This window comes from Daldinia decipiens, assembly GCF_022478715.1.
Source record: "Daldinia decipiens strain CBS 113046 unplaced genomic scaffold F4813scaffold_44, whole genome shotgun sequence".
NCBI classification, from domain to species: Eukaryota; Fungi; Ascomycota; class Sordariomycetes; order Xylariales; family Hypoxylaceae; genus Daldinia; species Daldinia decipiens.
Window position 1 is genome coordinate 147,182 of NW_026054587.1, and position 13,901 is coordinate 161,082.

General features: G+C 43.0%; 4 protein-coding genes across 4 annotated transcripts; 2 read left to right on the forward strand and 2 right to left on the reverse strand.

Moving 5' to 3' along the window:
• Positions 1-606: 606 nt before the first annotated feature.
• F4813DRAFT_373714 (cytochrome P450 monooxygenase) lies at positions 607-3,024 on the reverse strand. Its single transcript, XM_049244845.1, has 6 exons — positions 2,632-3,024; positions 1,766-2,557; positions 1,639-1,712; positions 1,349-1,589; positions 1,126-1,292; positions 607-1,066 (listed from the first exon to the last, which is right to left on the reverse strand). Exons 1-6 carry the CDS (start codon positions 2,710-2,712, stop codon positions 901-903), a joined length of 1,521 nt encoding a protein of 506 aa, XP_049095649.1. The 5' UTR covers positions 2,713-3,024; the 3' UTR covers positions 607-900.
• A 1,649-nt stretch (positions 3,025-4,673) lies between these two features.
• Positions 4,674-6,743, reverse strand: F4813DRAFT_248235 (cytochrome P450). Its single transcript, XM_049240112.1, has 5 exons — positions 6,274-6,743; positions 6,122-6,212; positions 6,000-6,068; positions 5,336-5,935; positions 4,674-5,280 (listed from the first exon to the last, which is right to left on the reverse strand). Exons 1-5 carry the CDS (start codon positions 6,646-6,648, stop codon positions 4,847-4,849), a joined length of 1,569 nt encoding a protein of 522 aa, XP_049095650.1. The 5' UTR covers positions 6,649-6,743; the 3' UTR covers positions 4,674-4,846.
• A 2,649-nt stretch (positions 6,744-9,392) lies between these two features.
• F4813DRAFT_373716 (uncharacterized protein) lies at positions 9,393-10,056 on the forward strand. Its single transcript, XM_049244846.1, has 2 exons — positions 9,393-9,585; positions 9,651-10,056. The coding sequence occupies exons 1-2, from the start codon at positions 9,470-9,472 to the stop codon at positions 9,916-9,918; spliced, it is 384 nt and encodes a 127-aa protein (XP_049095651.1). The 5' UTR covers positions 9,393-9,469; the 3' UTR covers positions 9,919-10,056.
• Positions 10,057-10,291: 235 nt separating this feature from the next.
• On the forward strand, positions 10,292-12,665 carry F4813DRAFT_248247 (Zip-domain-containing protein). Its single transcript, XM_049240113.1, has 7 exons — positions 10,292-10,914; positions 10,967-11,071; positions 11,129-11,263; positions 11,317-11,435; positions 11,493-11,605; positions 11,662-11,881; positions 11,937-12,665. Exons 1-7 carry the CDS (start codon positions 10,715-10,717, stop codon positions 12,488-12,490), a joined length of 1,446 nt encoding a protein of 481 aa, XP_049095652.1. The 5' UTR covers positions 10,292-10,714; the 3' UTR covers positions 12,491-12,665.
• The last annotated feature ends 1,236 nt before the right edge of the window (positions 12,666-13,901 follow it).

Consider the following 13,901-nt stretch of genomic DNA (forward strand, 5'->3'; position numbering starts at 1 on the left):
CGCATCGGAGTTAATTAATTACTTAATTCGGAATCCTGGCCCGCTTCCTCCCCATCCACTGACGAACTAAAGTAGCCAATGAGACAGTTCTCTTATATGGACATACTAAGGGTGGATCAGGCATTCGGCTTTTACGAGAGCGCGAGAATTACATAAATGATTGCGAGCTTTTACTTTGCTCTTCAATCTTCAATACTTTGGGAGTCAAGCTTATAAATCGGGCCTGCGGGGAGTTGGTTCCTGCTGAAAGGAACGGTATATGAGCAGTGTGGGTGGCTTGGTTGACTAACATAACTGCTTGATAGATTGGGGAATAACAACATAGATATAGGTGCCTAACCTAGGTAGGTATATATATACTTATTTATGTATGTGTGTGTCCTCGCTAAAATGCCTAGGACTGGACCTTGCAGCAGTCACCATAAGGTAGCGATCAAGTACACCACAAATTATACCAACAAACCTATATATACCTTATATGAACCCGTTTAAGTGCTCTTATGACGTATGTAGAGAGTGAGTTGATACCTAAGCTCACTAATAAGTTGTTTTTTCCTTCAGTATCAAGGTATAAGTGGGTTAGGGGTCTATCTACTACATCAATGAGGAGGTATCAGGGGACAATACATATGACATCAATCAAGGGGTATCTGACAAGAGAGAGATTCTTATATATACATTCTAATCTAAGATACAATCTACTGTACCTGGAAGTAGTCCCTTGACTACTCATTTCAACACAGCTCGAGACGCCCTTGGCAATACGTCTTCGGACTCGATTGTTAGACAGGTGCCTATGTTTGGAGCAACAATCAGCTGTTTCCCCGAGCGTTAAATAATAGCAATAGTCGTGCCCCTTACATAGAATCGAGGCACTTGCTACTGATATCCAGGCATGCTTCACTGGTCCTTCCGACGTTCAAGGTGTATTTGCAATGCTGGCTTATCCCACAAAACCCACATCTTCTGGCCCTTAACCCAGTCTCTATCTGCCTCGTTGACTAATGAGAGATCGTAGTTCCAAACGAGCCTCGCCAAAATCAGTCTCATCTCTGCATATGCAAGGCTAGAAATTATTGTTAATATTTTCAGACATGGGTACGCTTTCTTGGCTTGAAAACTTACTTTCTGCCCAGGCAGTTCCGTCCTCCAACGGAAAAGGGTTGGAACGCATCCTTGTGGTCATTTTCAAATCGTGGGTCGCCTAGCCATCGCTCAGGGATGAACGACTCAGGCAAGGTAAAGTTATTTTCGCTGTGGTACATAGACCAATGCCAAATGTCCACGAGAGTCTGTATTGAGAAGTTAGTTCCCAATCGCTTCGATACCAATAGGTCTGATAACTCACGCCCTGGGGAAGATATGTGTCGCAGATTGTAGCACCTCCTTGGTGGATTAGGCGTGGCATGGAAGCGGGTGCCGCAGGATAAACTCTCAAACCCTCGTCAATGACCGCCGTCATGTATTTGAGTTTCTGGACGCTGAGAAGAGTGATTTCAGACTCGCTGCTAAATTCCGACAAGACCTCTTCGCGAAGTTTAGTCTGCACTTCAGGGTATGCACATAGCAAGGACGTTATGCCACATAACCTATAAATTCCGGTCAGCGTACGGCCTCGAAACAAGAGCGGTTACTTACGAGGTTGCGGTCGTCTCGGAACCAGCCACAATCAATACGCTCGCGTTATCCTGCAGTTCTCTGAGAGATAATTTCTAGCGCAAAGGTAAGAATTGGAAACCATCTAAACGGAGAGAATACCCCATACCTGTTTACCATCTGGGCCTGGCGCAATCATAGCGTCCATGAAGTCAGGTCGTTCGGACTGTAAAGCAAGTCGCTTAGCAACTTTGAGCTCAACCAACTCATTGTGCGTTCGGATCTTCTTCGCGGCAAACTTTTGAAGTATCGGGCTAATGGCGGCACTCAGGGTTGGGTAAGCTATTTGCAGTTGCGCCAATACCTGGACCTCCTTGAATTGTTGAAATATCATAGCAACCCAACTGTGATAATCCGAATTTTCCAGGCAGCCAAAGGGCTCCCCAAACGCCAAATCGCCAATAACATCGAATGTCACATAGTTGAACCACTTAACCACGTCAACAGGCTTGCCCTTAAGATGGTGTTCCCTCAATCGATCAAAGAAAAGATCAATGTAAACGCTGATCAGAGATTCTTGCTTGATCATGCTTTGTGCGGAAAACCCATTGGCAAGTACCCGACGAATTCGACTATGGTTCTCGGAATCGGCGGCGATAATGCTATTGGGGACTGCTTGGAAGACGGAAGCCTCCTTCAGATTTTCCGGCTGTCCTGCCTTGCGATGGCCAATCACTTGCCTCCATGCGTCATGATTAAGTAGAGAGACTGACTTGGGCCCCGTACGAACGACATCGCCATACTTTTGATGCAGCTCACGAATCTTTATGTGAGGTGACCCGAAACATTGCGAAAGGCCTTGGGGAATGGGTGAGATCGCCCACAGTATTGGGCCTGGAACCTTGCGAAGAGGACTGAAGAAGAGATTGTATATGACGCTCCACATCATATATCCAACCACCTGTTGCAGATTAGTTTTGACTTTGATTCTTCCACAGTAAGTTAGGGAGTTGGGGGGTTAGGGAGTGGTCTCACAAGACAGGCAAGCAACACTGCAAGGCGCGGCATTGCAGCCTTATCCGTAGATAGCATTAGGGTGTCTGTTATTGCGACCATGATGGTGACAGTTTTCAAAGTTAAACACTCTGTTTTGAAGAGAGTCGAGCAAAAGTATCGTGGCTTGTTGAGAGACTTTATAGGTTGCAACTACAGTTAAAGCGATAGTTGTCTGATTATATCCCTGCCTGCAGTGCGTTGAAACATACCGAGCCTAATTTTGAACCCTGATGCTTAAAAGAGGGTATTAAGCCGAATTTGTCAACTCTATAGAATTTGACCGGGGCTTGTAACGGTACGCATTACTATACAATCAGGTAGTAAATACTTGACGTCCTATATAAATTGTACCTGACACTAAGTATTCAGAATGTATTAACTACCCAAAAAATTCATTATATAGTCTAACGTTTTGATTGGTGCTAGGCATACGACAATACACCTGTCAGTTACCACGTATGTAGGTAGTGTATGGTAAACCATAGCAGCCTCCACTACCCCCATACATACTCCATAAGTAGTTGCCAGGGGATTTCGTATGTAGTGTACATTATGAAAAATACCATAGTTTCTATTCGCCGGTCCTTTATTAATCTCGAATTTGAAGATATTACATAAGTCTCGTATAAGTTGCTAAAATAAGTTACTACGTATTTTTTCACATGAATTTGGCTGCGAGTTACATGCGGGACTTGGATGGCGGGACTTGGATAGGGGGCAGTGGGGGCAGTGGGGGCAGCTATTGTTTACCATACATGGTACTGACGGAGGTGTACAATAGGCATTGATCGTCAATACTATGTAGATATAAGCTTGGCCCGGTAGAACTAATCTCTAGCCCGAAACCGGGCCCGTAGTCGCATAGTGCTAAGTGCCCGAAATTCCGAATGGGTTTTCTAGAGCGGATAATTACGAATCCGGGCGCCCGATAGGTACGGCTTATACCAGTTACCCGGTGTCAGTGTCAAAGCAACCGTGCGCAATAACACGGAATTGGCAGCTATGCACCAACAAATGTTTTGGTTACAAAAGTACCTATCCAACAGGATCTGGATACGTCATACTGTTAGAACCAGCGAGTTCAATGAGTCAATTAATAGCTTAACCTGACCTGACTTATCGAACTTGCCGGTTAGAACGTCATGTTCTGCTGTGCAAATGTAGGAAGTTACTGGTATTATATAGCGTTAAGATATCTTATGTATATGATATATGATTGTGCCCACCAAGGGCTACCTTATCTTAGAATGCTCAGATGCTGACCGATCATGACCTGCACGCCCGTGGAGCCAATGCCCTCTGAGAATTCAATACGATAATTGCAGGGTGCCATTCCGAACATCCCGTTCTAGAGTCCTACGGCGCCTATAGCGCCTATAGCGCCTTTGCCAGAGGGGGCAGAAACTTCTTATACCTGGGAGACAAGGGCTTTTACTGGATCAGTGCCCTTGACGCTGCTCGTATACATCGATTAGAGGTGCGCCGAGGTGACGTTGAAATCCACCCTTATAGTTTTCCAAGGGGGCACACCAACAGCTTCAACAGACAGCGAGCGGTTTGCGGAGGTCTCACGGTACGGGTTGCAATATGTTATTTCAGGTCGGCTTCTGCGCCTAGGGGACCGGTCTAGGTGTGCTTTATAGGGGGACCGAGGCTTCCAGGGATCATGAACTATCTTGTATGTCCACAGGCGTAGATTATGACCTGACCTATCCCGTGCTGAATACTCTTTGGACCCGAACGAACCTGATTCGTAGTGACGTGGTTCATTATACTAGCGCTAGCGGTAGTGCTGTCTTCAGCGTAGGCAGTATACATGGGTATTGCCCACCAGCCTAAGATGTCCATGATAACGACGTTGCAAAATTAACTGGCAATAAAGGTTAACTGGTAATATTATCAAAGACATCTTGACTAGAAAGCGATAAGAAAAGTTTCCAGGCGAACATGGGTACCTATGTATAATAACGACATGATAAGCACTATATAAGATAGCAAGCGATACATAGTAAAAATCTTCTAGGTAAAACCAAAAAAGAAAATAGCGAAATTAACGTATCTATATGTATGTCCCGGAAGAAAGTCTGACCAGACGCTAACGACCTTCAAGCAACAAAACTCTGCGTAGAGCCATGAGCGAGGTTTCCTGAGAAAGACTAGGGAGTAATATACTCCATTGTCTAATCAAATCGAATCATTCAAGTGCATCAATGACCATCTCCGGCTGTCGCTTTCTGATCATTAACTCTACTCCAGGGTCTCTGACAACGGCATATCCAACATCGAATGGCTGAGGAACACAATCGTCCACGAGCTTCCACTCATATTTGAATAGCAGATGACACAGTAGGATCTTGATCTCGTTGGCAGCGAAGAAACGTCCTGGACATGCGTGAAGTCCATACCCGAATCCCATGTGCTCAATGCTTGTGCTTACCAATTGCGCATGGTTCTCTTGGCCTGGTATTTGACGCATTCGTAAGAATCGATAAGCATCGAATCGGAGAGGATCCTCGTAGCAGGTACTGTCTTGCATTTGCAAATTATCCAGCACGAGCTTTTGGCCCTTGCGAATAACAAGTCCATTGGAGAGCGTTATATCCTTGAGTGCGATGCGACGCATAGAAGCTAAGCAAAACATGTTAATTGTTACTCAGCTAATATCAAGCTGGATAATACGTACAGATCAAGAGTGGTTTAAGTCTCTGAGTTTCTTTGATTACACTATCCATCAACTTCAGGTTGAAGAGAGCTGTCTTAGTTGGGCCGTTGGGGCGTATTGCTTCGAGCGCCTCTTTTCGAAGAGGCTCAAAGAGTTCCGGGTGTTGAGCAATTCGTATCATTGTTTCTTTGAGCAGGTCGCTTGTTGTATGAATGGCGGCCATGGATAAACTCATCTGGGGTACCGTCGGATCATAAGCATGCTTGATCACTTGTTCATACCATTCAATTGAATCCTCAAAAATGGGCGCAGGGTCCCCTTTTTTCTGGGCTGACGCCTTCAACTTGCAACGTTCCTCGACGTATGGCCGGAGAACATGTCGGGCTTTGGCAAGGCAGGCGCGAGCATCTTGACATTTTGGGAGAAACCAATGGATCAAAGGATGAAGAGACGCTGGCCAGCCTTCCAATTCTCCTGCACCAGCAAAGGCCGCGGGGGCGTATTGGGAGGAAGCTTGAGTCCACTCTTTGTTACGGCACATCTCCTCGCCGAGGAATACTCTTGAAGTTACGCGAGCAACCATTGAGAGAATATATTCGGATGGTTTGATGGTGATCCAATCTGTGCATGATATTGAGCTTTATAAATTCCTTTACAAGATTGAAGGTGTTGACATTATCCTTACCGTGACAGTCAGACAAAAGCTCAGCAACGACCAGCCCTGCCTCTTGCGATATTGGCCCAGTGAGCTTGCCTATATGAATGATCAGCACGACCTTCCGTATACGTAATGATAGTCAGTCATACCTATGATCTTGTTCAAATATTTGTTCACCAGAGTTGTTGTTTCTTCAGGAAAGGCAAATGGGCCGAATCCAGGGATGTGCGAGTGGCTATCCTATATGAGTTGTCAGTCCCGTCTCGATTGAATGAGGAAAATGGATCATTCAGCCGCTCACTTCCTTATCGACTCCAACAAATACGAGTGCAGGATCACTTCGTACTTCGTTGATGAGGCAGGGAGGCATAACTATCACCTCGCCCTCGGGGCAGATCATTCGATAGGGTTGCTCCGGATACATGGTTCTTCCTTTTTGAAATAGTTTTCGGCAATTGACTTTAAAGTCGGCGATACGTTCTAAGTTTGAAAACTCGAATCGTTTCCTCGGATTTATGATAGGGAGGGAACTTGTTTCTTTAGTGCCGATGGTTGCGCGCAACACAAGCGTGACTAGGATCGTAATGGCGATGCATAGAGCTGTCTGCTCAGCAGAATAATGAGATAGCTTCACCCAGGAAGTCATCTCCAACGCCTCCATGATCGACATTGTCATGGAATACGGGAAATAACTTTGAGGTGCGATGAAAAGTGGGAGGGGCTATTTCGTACACTTTACGATGCAGGGTTGAGATGATGATTTGAGATATCAGAATTGGAAATTCCGTAAATGAACGGGATGACCTTAAACAGGGTGAGTATCTAAATGTTCTACTACGTGAAGTTGAAAAGCCTTTTTATACATGTCTAGAAGTGGAGAGGGAACAAGTCTACTGATTGGTTGTATATACGGGTTACATCATTTATCGTTGGCACTGCAATAATTCGAACGACACATTTCGCAAGAGGAAAAAAGGTAAATCTAAGAATTCGGATGGTGGGAATCGCTGACACTACGTTGAGTATTATTATACTACAGCTTGGACCATCTGTCAAAAATAGCCACGAAGCTAAAGAGTTAGGTTACGCATGCAGCAAATGGCCCACAATGCCTACCACCTAATTACCACCTAATTTCAATGCAACAATCCGGTTCTTGTTAGATCAATCCTGTGTATTGATCTAATTTTTTCTTTTTATTCTTTTTACAAGCACTTATAATATTTTATATTAAGTACTTATTAAGTATTGCTATCCAATCTATGATCGAATTGATAGTTAGGTTATGAGTGACCCTTTCAAAAATTACATTTATAAGAAAACCCCTGCCAAGCCTAGTACGCACTAGCGATGCTTAGCGGCGGCAGTTCACCAAAGTAGTCAAGGCATATAGCTATCCTTAATCAGCTTTATGGACTAAACTTCCCCGCATTCAAGATTCAAGAGCCAATCAACTTAAACCATTTAAACCTCCAAATGTAAAGTATTTAAGAGGTAGGTTCGTATATCTTTACATTAGATACCTACATCCTTATCTTTCAATTTAAATAACTAAGGTTTTTAATTACCTTATGTTCTTTATACTCAAAACTTATATCATCGTATTGCCCATGATATTAGGAAAATAACGGTCCAAGTTGTAATAAGCTAAGTAATTTGTTTTATTCAACTATAAGATGCAGTAAAGTTATGTATAATAATGTAAGGCATTAATAATGCAATTGTATACCGATAATTGCAAGTTGTTCATCCGTGCATATAAAGTAATTCAAACTAGCTAGCATAATGCGACCGGTACCATTGATTTTTTAATGCTATGTGTTGCAAAATAATATGTTTCAAATATAAAAGACATGTATACCATTCAAATGAAGGATGACCTAGTACGTGTGCTACCTCATATGAAGACCCGGGCCAAAAGGTTTGCACATGTTTAACCTAGATCCTTAGCACCGTGTTTAGTACGTCTTTTTACTCAATAATACTGTATACGCTATACGTTAAGCTGAAGGTCGGATAGAGGCCCGTCTACTAAATCTAGGTAGCTCACTATTATATTTATAGCTTAAATAAGACGGTGCAATTTTCTTTTCACCCTTATGTAGTTTTGTTAAGCTTAAATATGTAAGACTTTTAGCCCGGGTCTTCGTATGTATTTGAATATAATATTACTAATTGTGTATTCCGATAGTTTTGATTGGTTAAATAGCAGCAAGGTTTATACACGTGACTTAAAACATAGGTACGTATCATAGCCCGAATAGCAACAATTTTAAAGCTACCTGATTAACGAAAGTCTCATGAAAGATCAGATATGACAACCAAATTCGAGTCAAATACTACTTGTGTATAAACATTTTACCCAACGCAAGTACGTTCTTTCTCTGCTAACAGAGAGTTCGATGAGTCAGTTAATAGCTTAACCTGACTTAGACCTGACCTGGCTTGGGTAGATCGTAAATATTTTTCATCTGTGTATCAATTACATAAACTAAAGATACCTAATACACGTATATATTTTTGATGCCATATGATTGGCGCAATTCCTGTGGCTGTGTCTTTATGAGGGCTCCCAGGTCAAGTCGAGAATAATTCTCCAAAGTCAATATACCTGACCTGACTTGCAGGCGGTGAAGTCTGTATGGTTATTTGGATTGGCTTGACTTATCGAACTCGCTATCTACCAAGGTTTTAGGCTGTCTAACCCAGGTGTTTAGTTACACGAAAGGCCGTAACCTTGTTGGACCTCTTAGGTTTCTGAACGTATCTTGGTTACCAAAGCTTAACATTGAAGATGAGTCTGTAAGTATTCCAGATGAGACATCTATAACAAAATATATGTTCAGTACGTATAGATGAAGACTCTCGTAGCTAGGTTAGAGTTCCTTGCGGAACAAAAATACTGTTTCTGTGCTGTTTGGTTCTACCTCGTGATAGAGTCGAGTAACTGCACGTTGTATATGAAAAGAGCACTGAGGTAAAGCTGAATATTTCAATAACTTGGCACAGTTCGTAGAATGTAAACTACCCACGCCAAGAGGACGAAAAAGAAAGAGCCAAGATATAGTCTATAATAATGGCCATCAAGGTTCTTCCTATATACCAACATTTCACATTATACAGGCGCTTTCGATTCCTTTCCTACAACTTCGAAGATGAACGAAACTTTTTATGAAGTCATAATTGACCACGTTGTTAGCTTGGCAGCAATCCAAACAGTCAATTATCGGCCTAATATCCTTGATTGAAATCTTTAGTTCGTCCTTCTAGCTGGGATAGTTAACATGAGATTGTAGTAATATGAGTCAAGTATCGGATCAGATATGATCTCAGCTCATCATTTCCAGCTTAGAACTATAGTTAACCTTGTTAGATTGAAATCCCGTGCCTGAGTGTCTATATAAGTCATCCATACCTATCGCCTTGTTGATTGAGTTTGTGCACTTATTAGCATCATTAGATTCCTCAGCCAGTGAAACTTCAAGTGCTTTGATAATATGTATAACCTTAACGCAATTCTTACTACTTTTCTCGTCGCTTCGACGGCTGTTACGCAAACATTGCCGCCGTCTCCGACCGCATCTGTAGGGTGTCATCCCCATGATGATCATTGGTGAGGCACTCCATTATTTAATATTCCCCAAAGAAAAATAAAAATAAACTTACTGGAATGCACAGGCATTGCGATGGTCCGGCTTCAAGCACGGCCCTTGTAACTATATCCAGCACTCACAATAACGAAACCCTCGGAACCCTTGCGCCAAGTCCCACGGAGTCTATCGGTTGTGAGCCGTACGGGGACTACTGGCACTGCGATGGGCCTTATGTGGCCGAAACTGCATCGTCTATACAGCCTATAGAGACAGCCGGCGTTGGAAAATTAGGGGCTAGTAGCATTGCAATACTAGGAGGCTTATTCGCAGTTGCAGGAATGGGTTTCCGATAGGCAATGTCGATCGTAAATTGGAATGTGTTAAGCTGGATGATAGTATACTCTTAGTAAAGCTGGAAGACAATCAAGGTTTAGGCTTAGGTACATGATACTTTTGTTACGGCTATATTTGACAACAATATACATCTCGGTACATGATCATGCGTCGTGCATATATCAATGCACCACCACGTTGGGAAAGCCAATTGGGATATACTAAATTTATATTAACTCTATAGTATACGTCATACGTAGTATGTACCAAAACTTCTGCGTTTATACCTGCACAGACACATAGCCTTTAAGATGGCGGATAAATACATGAACATTGGTGTGCCGTGCGCGCGTTTCCATGCACTCAGAACTCGCAAGGTTTCACGACGCCCATCAGGGTTCTTGTTCATTTTTATATGACTAGAAAGAAGAAATTATCTTGTCAAGACTTAAAATAATTAATTCTTCGAGTTTCTACCTAGACCTGCTAAGCAGTAGGAAGAAGGCCAAGGGAAGTTGTGTGGGGATAAAAACGGACTAGAATAGATTTCGTGAGAACGCCAAGTATAACTTCCTAAGTTGTCGAAAAGCCGAAGCACCTTGATGGCCAAAAAGAAACTTCTTCAGCGAAAAAGAACTATTTAAGTGATAATTACACAGATCTTCATTTATATTATGCGGCTCTGCTAATAGGCCTATTTATTCATTCAACACAGCTACGACTCGCCATAAAACCACCCCCTATTTTGGGATTAACCAGAGGCCACGATCGACTTAACTACCACTTGGAAGCAACAATACATACACTTTTGACATTATGAGTTGGTTCCAGAAGCTGTCGGCCGCGCTTCCACTTAACATTCTTACCGCGCTTGACTTTTTTTCCTACGCCGAAGCATCATATATCCCTCTAAGACCTATATCACAGGGTCCAATGACCACACCAGCTCCTATAGTCCCTCGAGCCACTGAAAGTTTTACTGCTGTATCAGAATGTCATATGCACGGCGTTTCAATGTGAGTCATTATGCTGACAGGTTAGTTAGATTAGCTGGCTAACGAGGTATAGATTATGTCTCTATGGTACAACAGAGCTTCAAGTAGTGGTGCCGGCGACAGCCACTAGTGAGATTCCTCCTACATATACAGGCTGTCATACACACGGGGGTGAATCGTATGTTAAACAATAACAATATACTCCTTAGAATATAAATCAATGCTAATAACCCAGATTTTGCCTTGCGCCTAACGGCTCCGATGTTGAAGTCCTCGGTCTTAACAGCGAGGACCCAGCCAATCACTCAGAAGAGGGCGACGCACACAGTGAGAGTGTGGGACAAACTTGTCATTTCCATGCAGGGGTTGAGTAAGTAGGTTCCAACGAAGGTGTTGCCAATTCACGTCTCTAAAGTATGACAGACATTGTGTCGGCAGGTCGAGCGAGAGTAGCGTAGCACTATGCTCCCGACGAGATCGAGACTACAACGTCCCTCTTAGGATTGCACTTCTCTTCGTCATTCTAGTCACGAGCTTCATCGGTAAGCATAACTGTTTAACCCAGTACCTGATGGTAATAAACTCATGGCATTCTATAGGCGTCGCAGGGCCAATATTCCTTAAGCCTATACTGCCACAGAAGTTCCAGCCAGTTTTCCTCATTCTAAAGCAGTTCGGTACCGGAGTTATAATATCAACAGCATTTGTCCATGTGAGTCTCCTGGGTCGATATACTACGTATACTACTAGTCACTAACCTATGTCTAGCTTTTCACGCATGCTGAGCTTATGTTCACCAATGAGTGTCTTGGAGAGCTTAAGTACGAAGCGACAACAGCTGCGATTGTCATGGCCGGAATGTTCTTTGCATTCGTAATAGAGAACGTGAGCCATCGTTTAGCCCAAAGGTTCTGGGCCAGAACTCAGTACAACGGCGAGGTGGTTGGCGTCGCAGTGCTTGAAGCTGGCATAATATTTCACTCGCTTCGTAAGTCATCATTCGTTAACCATCAGTCTTATCCAGCACTAATTTCATTTCTAAGTGATCGGCGTTACTTTGGTGGTTGCAGGGGACAGCTTCTTCGTAACTCTTTTTGTTGTCATCCTCTTCCATCAGATGTTTGAGGGTATAGCTCTCGGTACCCGCATTGCCTCGGTTGGTCATTTTAATAGAGCCGAAGGAGAAAATGCCAATCATGCACAATTAATCATAGATGATACCGCGTCCACACAAGTTCCAATAATAACGGATAACGGAGACTCTCTGCAGGGGAATAAGAATTTGAACTCGTTACCAATATCCCATAAGTTTCTGATGGCTGCCGCCTTTGCTTTGGTTACTCCGGTTGGTATGGCAATTGGTATTGGGGTTCTGAATCAGTTTAATGGTAACGACCCTAGAACACTGATTACTCTGGGGACTCTCAATGCTTTATCAGCCGGTATACTCATATGGGTTGGAGTTGTGGAGATGTGGGCGGGAGATTGGATGTTTGGTGGTGAATTGGCAGATGCAGGGGCTCTAATAACAACTCTTGGAGGATTAGGACTTGTTGCGGGAATGGCTCTAATGGGCTTTTTAGGAAAATGGGCATGAGGATATGAGGATGGTAGCGTCATTATAGATCATAGATTTCATATCGTATAAGATGAGCCAAGACTCTCTATATCTAATGAACGCAATTGAACCACGATCTAGTTCAAGTTTCATTCCTATAGTTACCTGGTATCATTCTGTAATTGAGTTATGGCGCTTCCCTAGTGACGATGTGCGAAAAGACAGTAAGGTAGCCCAAAAAAATAGAGTAAGCAATTGTAAAAATAAATTTCAATAAATTATGAAGAGGTCACGCGGCTCGTATCCATTACTCAGACGAATCTAGGAAGTATTTGCGAGGTAGTATCTTATGGCAGAATAATAATTGTTCTGTGCATAGGTACGGTAGGTAGGTAAGTTTCGGCGGATAATTAGCGAATCGGTTAGCAATCTGATAGATCATTTCGCAAGTATCTTCATTTCTGCATATATGTACCTACATACCTGGTATGTACTACTACGCACATTATCCACGTGGCATTTCATTCTTAGTAGACTTCTCTCTTATGCGGATAGAGTTGGGAAAGGAACATCCCGCCCCTGGCGCGCCGTAGACCCCAGATATCAGTACGTTCGGTATATTGCGCTATTGCACTATTACGCGGGCGAAAAGCGTGCTAGATGTATCCATTCTTATTAATTACCTACCTACCTAGGTACCTAGCTTAGTTTCTAGCTGAACTTGGAAGATTCTTCCTCTCCTCCCGCGTGCGTTGCGTTGTGAGAAGCAACAGTTACAGTAGTCGACTAACGTAAAATACTCGAAAGGTGACCCATCAATAAGCAGTAACTCAGCACATTTCTGTAATATCAAGCCCGATCTTTAATACATACCTCTTAACCCTTACTTACGCTACTATATCGGCTTCAATTTAAACATTCTAAACCAGCCAGACTGCTGTTCTTCAGAATCTCGCTAAAGCTCAATTATATCAGCTGTATTAGGGTATAAGTGGGTAGGGGTATTTACAAGGGTCTACCTACTATATAAAAGGCGCACAACGCCCTCATAAGAGGATAGAAAGCCAGGCGTTACTGGATCAATACAATACACTACTTGGTTTACCTACCCTAGACACTCACTCTGTGTATGATATTAATTAATGGGTATAAAACCTGATAAGTTGGCTCTCCGTCTGGACCATACGCTAGGCTCCGTACCGAATCCTAGGGTTGATCGTATATCCGAGATTGCAGCGAGAAGACTAGACTCTATAAGGGTGCTGGACTCGCGATTATCTTCAGCTCATCCTAGCTTTTCTGTTAATGCGTATGCGAAGCCATTATCCCCAGCTGTATTTATCTATATACTATGTACATGGTGTATATAATACGTAGCCTTTTGTCTGCTACTCTTATATAAATTGGTAAAATGAGTAAAGATGGTAGTATACTTTGAATGTCTTATCTG